Source organism: Martes martes (assembly GCF_963455335.1).
Source record: "Martes martes genome assembly, chromosome: 11".
NCBI classification, from domain to species: Eukaryota; Metazoa; Chordata; class Mammalia; order Carnivora; family Mustelidae; genus Martes; species Martes martes.
In genome coordinates this window covers 53,521,334-53,531,638 of record NC_137899.1, presented here as the reverse complement: position 1 = coordinate 53,531,638, position 10,305 = coordinate 53,521,334, and the positions used below count along the sequence as shown (strand labels likewise).

The following is a 10,305-nucleotide window of genomic DNA, read 5'->3' as shown; positions in this document are numbered from 1 at the left end:
TAGCCGAAATCTGGAAATAAAGAGCAAAGCAAAGCGTAAATGAGCAGAAGCTTGTTAAAAATGCCAAAGACAACAAAAATGACATTTTTAGAAATGTTCAGAACAAGAAGAATGAGGCCAGAAGAGGCCCACTGTTTGGGGCATATGACATATAATTCTGGAAGGACAAGCTAGTGCATGCCATGACAGAAAGAGCCCTCAAAAAGATCCCAGCAGGAAAAATTTATGGGCCAAAGCCAACAAGATGAAATTAGATAGTGATAAATGAATGAAGCTGCCCTTAGGTTAAAAAAAAGAAAATCAGCTGTCTGAGTGCAAGATTGGGGAAACAGGACAGTCCACTGGAAAAATAATCTGGAGTTTTAATTGGTTGAAAATTTGCCCTGAATCAGTGGTTCAGAGGGCACATTTACAAAAATATAGAACTGCTGAGAAAATTATCCTCCACTACTTGGTTCTTATTGGATGGTATGCACACGTTATACTTCAAATAGTTATATGTATTTTTACTTTAGAGAAACAAGGACAAGTTAAAACTCCCTATTATCAGTGGTCTGGGTCATTTCTTAATGATCTTGAAGGGATTTGGAAATTTCTCCTGTAAACACTGGATGTGACACAATCATGAAAATTGCAAGATATTTGCATGATTATGACAATAAAAATAGTGTTTAGTTGTTTTTTGTTATTTCAGAAGATAGAATTGAGTGCAGTGGATGGAATTCACAAAAATGTAAATGTTGGTTTAATATGCAGAATTTTTAAAATGTAATCTATTCCTGGTGACTGGAAGAGTTGAGGAAGAAGTCAGGAATGTGGTAGAAAGGATCTAAATATAGAATGAAGTCGAACAAGAGGGTTTCTCAAGGTTCTATCACTTCTACCATTCTGTGCTAATGTACTTTTGTTTTTATTAATGCAACCTAAGAGCTTGTTCTTATCAATTTCTTTGCCCCTGAAGTAATTATATAAATGGCCCCCAGTTGAGATATATATAACAAAAGTATTATATCTTAGCACTCATTTTTTTAAATATAAGATTATCAGAAATTAGAAATGGGTGTAGGTTGAGAAGAATCGATATTAACTCTTCCTTCAATGTTTGGTAGAATTCCCCTGTGAAGCCATCCGATCCTGAACTTTTATTTGCTGTAAGTTTCTTGTGTACTGATTCAGTTTCATTACTGATTATCACTGTTCAAGTTTTCTATTCTTCCTGTTTCAGTTTTGGTGGTTTATATGTTTATAGGAATTCATCCATTTCTTCCAGGTTTTCTGATTTGCTGACATACATAGTAGTGTTTCATAATATTCTCTTGTAATTGTATTTCTATGGTGTGAGTTATGATTTCTCCTCTCTCATTTGTGATTTTATTTATTTGGGTCCTTTCTCCTTTCTTTTTAATAAGTCTGGCTAACGGGGGCGCCTGGGTGGCTCAGTGGGTTACAGCCTCTGCCTTCGGCTCAGGTCATGATCCCAGGGTCCTGGGATGGAGCCCCACATCAGGCTCTCTGCTCAGTGGGGAGCCTGCTTCCTCTTCTCTCTCTGTCTACCTCTCTGCCTGCTTGTGATCTCTGTCTGTCAAATAAATAAAAATAAAATCTTAAAAAAAAAATAAGTCTGGCTAAAGGCTTATCAATTGTATTAATTTTTTCAAAAAAACCAGCTCCTGATTTCATTGATTTGTTCTATTGTTTTTAGTGTCTGTATCATTTAACTCTACTCTAATCTTTATTATTTCGTTCCTTCTGTTGGCTTTAGGTTCTATTTGTTCTTTTTCTATCTCCTTTAGGTGTAAGGTTAGGTTGTTTATTTATAAAGAACTAATAAAGCTCAACACCCCCAAAATCAAATAACCCAATTAAAAAATGGGCAGAGGACATGAACACACATTTCTCCAAAGACATCCAGATGGCCAATAGACACATGAAAAGATGCTCAACATCACTCATCATCAGGGAAATACAAATCAAATCTACATGAGATGTTACCTCACACCTGTCAGACTGGCTAAAATTAACAACACAGAAAACAAGTATTAGCAAGGATGTGGAGAAAGGCAAAACCTCTTGCATTGTTGGTAGGAATGCCAATTGGTGCAGCCACTCTGGAAAACAATATGGCATTCCCTTAAAAAGTCAAGAATAGAAATACCCTATAATCCAGCCAATTGTACTAGTGAGTATTTACCCAACAAATACAAAAATACTAATTCAAAGGGATACATGCATCCCAATATTTATAGCGGCATTATCAACAATAGCCAAAGTATGGAAACAGCCCAAGTGTCCATCAATAGATGAACAGATAAGGAAGAAGTGGTATATTTAGAGAAAATATAATATTACTGAGCCAATAAAAAAGAATGAAATTTTGCCATTTGCAATGACAAGAATGGAGCTAGAGAGTATTATGCTAAGTGGAATAAGTCAAGGAAAGATAAATTTCATATCATTTCATCATATGTAGAACTTAAGAAACAAAACAAATGAGCAAAGGCGGGGGAAAAGGAGAGAAACAAACAAACAAACAGTTTTTTAACTGTAGAGAACAAACTGCTGGTTACCAGAGGGAAAGAGGGTGGAGGGATGGGTGAAATAGGGAATGAGAATTAAAGAGGGCACTTGTTATCATAAGCACCAGGTGTTGTGTGGAAGTGTTGAATCACTATATTGTACACCTGAAACTAATATTACCCTATATTGTAACTAACTGGAATTTAAATGAAAACTCAACAAAATAAAAATATAAAAGAAAGGACGTGATGTGCAACCTGCGTCTTTCTGGCTGCAAGAATTTGGGCCTTCTCCTTTGTTTTAGCTATTAATTTTCCTGGCTGTGCTAGAATTGGAAACTGTATCTTGCATGGCATCTCTGGTCTTGATTGCAGAAGCAATGCAAAAACATTGCTTCTGGTTACCAACATATCCACCATTATGATGCTCAGTATTCCTTTGTATAGACCCAAGTTTCCTTCTGGCATACTTTATAATTCTGCTTGAAGAATATTTCTTTTAATATTTCTTATGGTGAATATCTTATGTCTTTATTAAATATATTTACTAGGTAAATTCTTTCAGCATTTGGTCTGAATGAGTCTGTTTTCCTTTCATTTTTAAAGCATTTTTCTGTGTATACAATTCCGGGTTAATAGAGGTTTTTTGTTTGTTTTTTAATTTCAGTACTTTAAAATGTCATTCATTTGTCCTCTGGATTGAATAATTTTAGATGAGAAGTCTGGAATTCCTACATCTTTTCCTCTGTACATATTTGTCCTTTTTCCTCTGGCTGCTTCTAGTTTTTAATCCTTATCACTGGTTTCCAGCAATTTGATTGTAATATGCCCTGTTGTGTTTGTCCTACTTGTGGTTTATTGAGCTACTTGGATATGTGAGTTTGTAGTTTTCACCACATTTGGAAAATAAAAAGCCAGTATTACTTCAAGTATTTTTACTTGCCTCTTCTTCTAGAATTTATATTACATCTATGCCTCACTTCTTAAATTCCCCTACATGTTAATGAGTCTCCCTCTTTCTCTCTCTTTCACTTTTAGTTTTTCAGTGATTAATTTATATTGTGGGTTTGGGGGTTTTTGTTGTTTTGGGGGTTTTTTTGCTATAATTCTAATTTCTATTCTTGTATCTTAATGTTCACTAATCTTTTCTTCTTTAGTGTCTAATCTGCTATTACTTTCAAATGTACTTTCAAATGTACTTTTTTTAATTTCAGATATACAATTTTTCATCTGTAGAAGTTGTACTTTGTTGTTATATCTTCAATTTATATAGTATCACATTAATGTTTTCCTCTTCATCTTTGAACATATTTCTAGTATTTATAATAGAGATTTTAAAGTGTTATCTAATTTCATCATCTTTGATATCTCAGTTATGGATCACATTTTCCAGCTTTTCTTGTATTTCAGATAACTGGATAGTGTATACTCTGACTTTTACACTGTTGAGTGATGGTTTATCATTTTCTTTAAGATGTGTTAAGCTTTATTAAGTTACTTACAGAATAGACTAATACTTTAGAGGCCTGTTTTGAAGTATTTTCAGGTCAGGGACACCTGGGTGGCTCAGTTGGTTGCGCGACTGCCTTCGGCTCAGGTCATGATCCTGGAGTCCCGAGATCGAGTCCCGCATCGGGCTCCCTGCTCGGCAGGGAGTCTGCTTCTCCCTTTGACCCTCCCACTTCTCATGCTCTCTCTCTTTCTCTCATTCTCTCTCTCTCAAATAAATAAATAAAATCTTGAAGTATTTTCAGATCAGATATAGAGTTGCCTTTACTCCAGGTGTAGGTTAGCCCTATTGCCTATGTGTGCCCCACCTGAGTTCCACTGAAGGCTGAGTGTTCAACGAAGAGTCTTGTTGGCTGCTATGAATCTTAACGTCCTGTGACATCTTGTAAGCTTCAGATTTTAGTTCTCTAATCATTCTGCTTGAGGGCTTATGGAGTTGTATCCCGTGACTGTGTGGCTAAGAATTTAACAGCGGACTCAAGTGATCCCTATGGAGATCTATTTCTCCATGAAATACCCTCCTTTCTAATACTTTGTCCTGGAAATAGCCTCCAGAAACTCTGCTATATGCCTAGGAAATTCAGTAAGAACACCATGTTCTGCTTGGTACTCCTTTTCTCATAGAAAGACCAGAACAGAAAACCTTGCTTATTTCTCCTTTCCTGGAGATTACAGTGCTGCACTGCTTGTCATATAGTATCTGAACAGTTTATTGGAATACATTGTATATAGTAGGGAAGTAAGTCCAATCCCATTTACCCTATAATGGCCAGGAGTAGAAATACCCACCCATACTTTACTAAGAGTAGAAATACTGTAAAATACATCATTTGGGCTTTTTTTTTTTCATGATAACAGTTGTTAGTAATCAAAGAATATTTCAGACATAAATGGGAAATTGTGATAAATACAGTACTAAGTACTACTGTGCTTTCTCTAATTTTTGTAAGCACTGACAATACTATTAGATAATGACTTCTAAGATCTACTATCACTAGAAGAAAAAAAAAGACAAATTCACTTTTAATTATCTCTGCTTCTTAATATTTGAATAAGAAAAAGTATCTTCAAAATATTGTTTTCTTTTTCCCCTTTTTAGCAGTCTTTTTATCAAATCCTAAGTCTTTAGATACAATCATTTCTAACCACGTTGATTCAAGAGTATTAAGATATAGACTTGTAACACTTAAAAACTGCTAAATTGTTTGTAATGATTTTGTGATTTTTTTTCTTTTCCTTAATCTTTAGACTTCATTAGTCATTCAGTCTAGTGCTTGGGTCACCATATAAATTTAGTTTATAAAAGCTTGAACACTTTAAATCAGATTCCAAAACTGATCAGTTTAAAATTTTAACCTTTCAGTTACTAAATCTGTATCAGTGATTGAGTTGCTTATTTCATCCACTTAATTCATTATATTAAGACAGGTGGTATTTTTTTTTTTACCAACTCTTATAATTTCCGTTATCCATATATTAAAATTTCTATAGGTCTTATTTGGGAAGGTGAAGGCACGAGTTTCTCAGAACTCTTAAATACTTATTGGCAGAACGTAGGTCCTTAAAGAGGGTGATTATGAAGGATTTTTTTCTGATTAGCTAATAAGTTTAATAAGAATTATTTTAAGTTACCTACACATTCATGTTCACTGTATCATAAACAAGCCAGCAGGTGGCAAACTTGAGATTTTTTAAACTATGGCTTTTATTGAAAATGTGCAAGTGTTGAGCCTTGTATCGCTGGATCTCATGAATAACTCTTTTGGTGTAACATGACATAAAAAAAATGAAGCCCTTTTATTGTAGAGCCTTTGGTATTTGCATAACAATGTACCCTATTTATGCATATATTTATTTAGTTTTAATTTGATTTGCTGTTTTATCCTATAATTCTTTCTCTAACAAATAGTTTTGCAAGATATAAAATGCCAGTTTGAATCCATTTTTGTTATGGTTTCCATGATTATGAGTAAATTTTAGTGATCCTTTTGTTTACTTTTATATCATTTAAAAGGGTATGCAAAATAGACTATTTTTCCCAGAACAGGTAATATTCTCTTGAAAGACTAAAAGTATCGATCCCCATGTTTTTAAACATAAAACATAATTTCCTATGGATAATTATTATTTTTCATTTTATTCCTATAAATGTTTCTGTTTAAGTGTGACTCGCTTGTAATTATTAGTAAGTGAAGATGGCTATAGTTTTTTCCATATATTTTTGATTTTCATAAGGTTTGAGCTTTGCATTAATGACCCAGGATCACTCAAGGTTAGTTATATTCAGGCATATGATTAGGCTTCGGGGTATTTAAGTAAACATATTTCTAGCCATCACATTCAGGGATAATTCAAACATAATATGTGACTTACTCATTTCTTTCTCTCTTTGAAATCCACCTATTGTTAACACTACCTGTATGTTTCCTATAAAATTAATTTCCCTTCCTATAAGTTACACTCCTCCCAAATGTCTGCATTAACCAATCTGTTTTAGTAATTACTGTAGCTTGTTATTCTCTTTCAAATGGAGAAGAATTAAAAGAAAAAAAAAGGAAAAATGTAACTAAAGACAGACCAAAATTAGGCAACCTAGAGACTTCATTATTTCTACATATAAATTGGACCATTTAGATGACTTCTACAAGATTTAAATAAAATCAACTGTGCTTCATTAAAACCCAAAAAATATTTGAAGGATCCTAACAATTGGCTGTCTGGCAGACTGAGTTTTCAAGATATGGAAAATGAATTCACTAATTAGCATAAATGTTTAAGTTGTTCCCCAAATTTCACAAAAACTGAAGACTCTTTAAGGCCTAATAAGTTATAATTCTTCCTGCTTTTATATTTTTAAGAAAAGAGAGGACTCAAGTTTTTTAAAACATAGAGTATAAATATAAAGAAAGTATATTATAGTGTAGAATTGAATTTAAACTATTAAACAAGCCCTGAACCAAATTTTAAAAAACTGAAATTGGTGCTTATGCTGTATAGATTGTATATCACTCAGCTTTAGTGATCTCAGCATTGAGGCTTTAAAAAAAGAAACTTCTAATCAGAGAGATGCCTGCATTTCACTAGTTTGCATGTATTCAGAGGTCAAGATGTCCTGGTTTTGTATAATGTTTCTTAACTCAACCGTCCTTTCTATTTTCCTTCAATTTATCTCCAACTGTGAAACCCAGTTTTTGAGAAAGATGGCTCATACCCCCAAAACACCTTCTCATCTCCCTACTTCCTGAGTCTCCCTGATGAACTACCTTGTGATTTTTCATGAGGTAAAACCAGGGACATGAAAATGGGGTCCAGACACAGCAATTCCTAGACTTCTGGAGTCCCATATGCATCAGACTACAACACAAAACACCCAAGCTAGTGTTGGCTCCTGCCCTAATGATTCTGAGTGACTGTCAGTTGTTCAATGAGCCAGATTTTTGTTTTTAATAATGCCCTTTCCAATGAAATACTTAAATGTATACATCTCTTGAATTCGAGAACACAGGGTCCCAGTTGTGCTCAGTCTGATAATGTATCCCAAACGTGTAGCATTGCTGCTGGGTAAGAGTAAGGGTCTGCAGGTTGGAGAGGAACAGCGACCAATATCCCCACAGAAGACTGTCCCTCCAGTTGTGTCTCCACACCATCCTGCCACTGACACACAAGGGACAGGTCGTGACAACGGAGAGTTGGCGCTCCTTAGGAACAGGCTTGAGTCTCGCTCTTTAGAAAGAGGTGTTCCTGGGTGAGAGTCCTTCGGAGTCCTAGGGAATTTAGGAGTCTGGCCATTCTCCACCCCTCTGCTCTTTCTGCCTTTCTTTGCCCAGTGCGCCCCCACCCTACCCCGTGTGCACGCAGAAGAAAGTTTCACACAGAAGGAGCCCCACGTTGACGTAGGCATCCTTCCCCTTCCATCTGGATAAAAGCCCGGAAGGGAGCGAGTAGGGGAGATGAAGAGGTAGGGATCCTTTGGATCACTGTGGTCAGGGTCCCGAGGCTGGGCTGGTCAGGAGCCAGCCAAGAGTAGACCCACATCAGCTTTTCCTTCCTCCATCAACCTCTCAAATCCCAATGAGGTCACTGAAATGAAAGAGAATCAGACCAAGAGAGAGGGGGAGGAAGAGGACGACGACGAGGGGGAAGAAGCCCAGACGGAAAAAGGCCATCAGACAAGGTCGCTTTTTCTGGCGACACAGCAACAGCGAGGAGCGTGGTACTGAATATATCCGCCCGCTCAGTCTGGGGACCGAAGGACTCGCAGAAGCACTTTGTGTTACCACGAAAACAAAGGAGAGGAGACGAGAAGGAGAGAGAAAGGGAGAGAGAGAGAGAGAAGCTCTGAGCAGTTCCGCTTTGGATCTCCGGGAAGCAAGGTTCATCTCCTCCGCCAGGAAAGAAAGGGGAGCCTGAAGGGTCTGGGAGGTTAGAAGGGAGCAGGTTTCCTGCGGAGACTTGGGAAGCGGCAGAACTCTGGACAGCGCCTCGCGAGCGGGGCTCCTTGCTCCTGGCTTCTCCAGGTTTCTGGCTGCCTCTTGAAAGCCCTTCTACCGGTGCACTCTCTTCTCCTGGACTCCGACCACCGAACCCAGGAATATTCTACGATTCCTGCCTGAACGTGCCAGGGGGTGGAACGACTCTTTTGCTCTGGCCCAGTCCGGGAAGAGGGTCTCCGGTTCTGGAAATCTAGTCCTTGTGGATAATGCTTCGCTGGTGAAGAAAGAAAAGTTTTGGGGTCTGGTAGGGGGCGGAAGGGGTAAGGAGGATAGTGGAAGGAAGAAGGTGGATGGTTGGTTTCCCTCTCTGATCTGGAAGGAATGATGACCGTGGAAGGATGTGCACCAGCGGCCAGATTATTGGGAGCCTCTTGGTGCTCTCTGTGCTGGAGATAGGGCTGGGGGTATCCAGCGTGGCCGTGGGGGCGGTCAGCTTCAGCCTGGCCCTCCGAGAGCACAAGCCGCAGCTCGGAGACTCGTCCCCGGTATGGAGCGGGGTGTGTGTACGTTGAGCCATTTCACTCTCTCTTTACCTCTTTACGGTGATGGTCAGTGTGCGTGCGTTAGTCACTCCCTCCCTGGGGAAGAAAATCATAAATCTCCTCTGGCTTGCATGTGGGTTCTTGTTGGCAGACTCTGCCTCTTTATGTTGTCCTTTTATTTACTAATTGGTATTTTTTTCTCTTACCTTGGCTTAAGACCAAATTAAATGGCTTTGTTTAAAGTTGGGGATGGGGGAGGGGAGTTTCCACTAGCTGAAGCTGCATAAGGCTGCCTAGTGATGCTGATTAGGGAGTCACACCTGTCAAGGGCAGACTCACTTAGCCTGTTTCTTTTACAAGAAAAAACAAAAATGAAAGCGTTACATCATTTTCTTGTATCAGAAACAAGCAAGGGTAGATATATGCATTTATTTCTGGGCAACAGTGTCCAGGGTACACTAAAGGCAACACTGATAGAACAAAAATGTGTGAGTGTAAAAGGAGTATTTTATCCCAGAAAACATTGCTCTTAATCTCTCTTTGCTAGCTTTCTGATACTTCACATCTAAAAACTCTTTTGTAAGTTCTAGCCAGTAAGTTGAACAATGAATGCTATGATATGTAACAACATTCTAATTGGAGAATAACTCAGCTTAAAGAGTACCTAATGCTCAGAGAAAAGGTCATTAATTTCCCCTAGGTCAGATGTCAGACCCAATGACCTTCTTGTTTGCTTTGGGTGAATCTCCAGGAAAGACTCAGAGACCCACTTCTTCCACCAACGATCAATAAAATAACTGCCCTATTCGTAGTGTGGGCCTAGTAGTGAAAATAATTTTTTCTTCTCCTTTAAGTTCTATAGCTGGTTTCTTGGTTTCTAGCTTGATTCCATTTTCCAAGATAATTTAATAGGATCCTATTCTGTCACTGATGATCAATAGGTGTAATTAACAATCATGGTTTGGTTATTTGTGCTTTGAGTCACTGAGGGGGAAAAATGACTAAGTTTAAGAAAATCCTTTTAAAGTAATTCATTCTTGAAGGAAGTTCTAGCATTTTAAAAACTGGTACAATTGTGCTGTGGAAAAATAGTTTTTTTAATTTTAATTTTTCAAAATGAGGCAAATGTTTTTAAATTGCAAAAGTTAAAAGGAAAAGTAAAGGTGGTGCTCATTTTTAACACTGAGTTTTTCCTAAGAATCCTTGTTATGAATTCAGTAAGTTACTATCAACCTGCAAATAATTACCCTTTTCTTTATTATGTAATTTTTATCAATATACACTTCAAATTTAAATATGAAAGGC

General features: G+C 37.4%; 1 protein-coding gene across 2 annotated transcripts in view; it reads left to right on the top strand.

Annotated features, from left to right (window-relative positions):
• Nucleotides 1-8,856: 8,856 nt before the first annotated feature.
• The window catches only part of TMEM196 (transmembrane protein 196), a gene marked incomplete at both ends in the record, with an annotated part of 48,795 nt that continues 47,346 nt past the window's right edge, over nt 8,857-10,305 (top strand). Inside the window, one exon of one of the 2 annotated variants that reach the window (XM_080818944.1) lies at nt 8,857-9,003. In XM_080818944.1, the coding sequence (XP_080675070.1) occupies nt 8,857-9,003 (147 nt within the window). Of the gene's footprint in view, nt 9,022-10,305 lie in introns of both variants that reach the window. The other variant, XM_080818943.1, reaches the window with a different exon arrangement.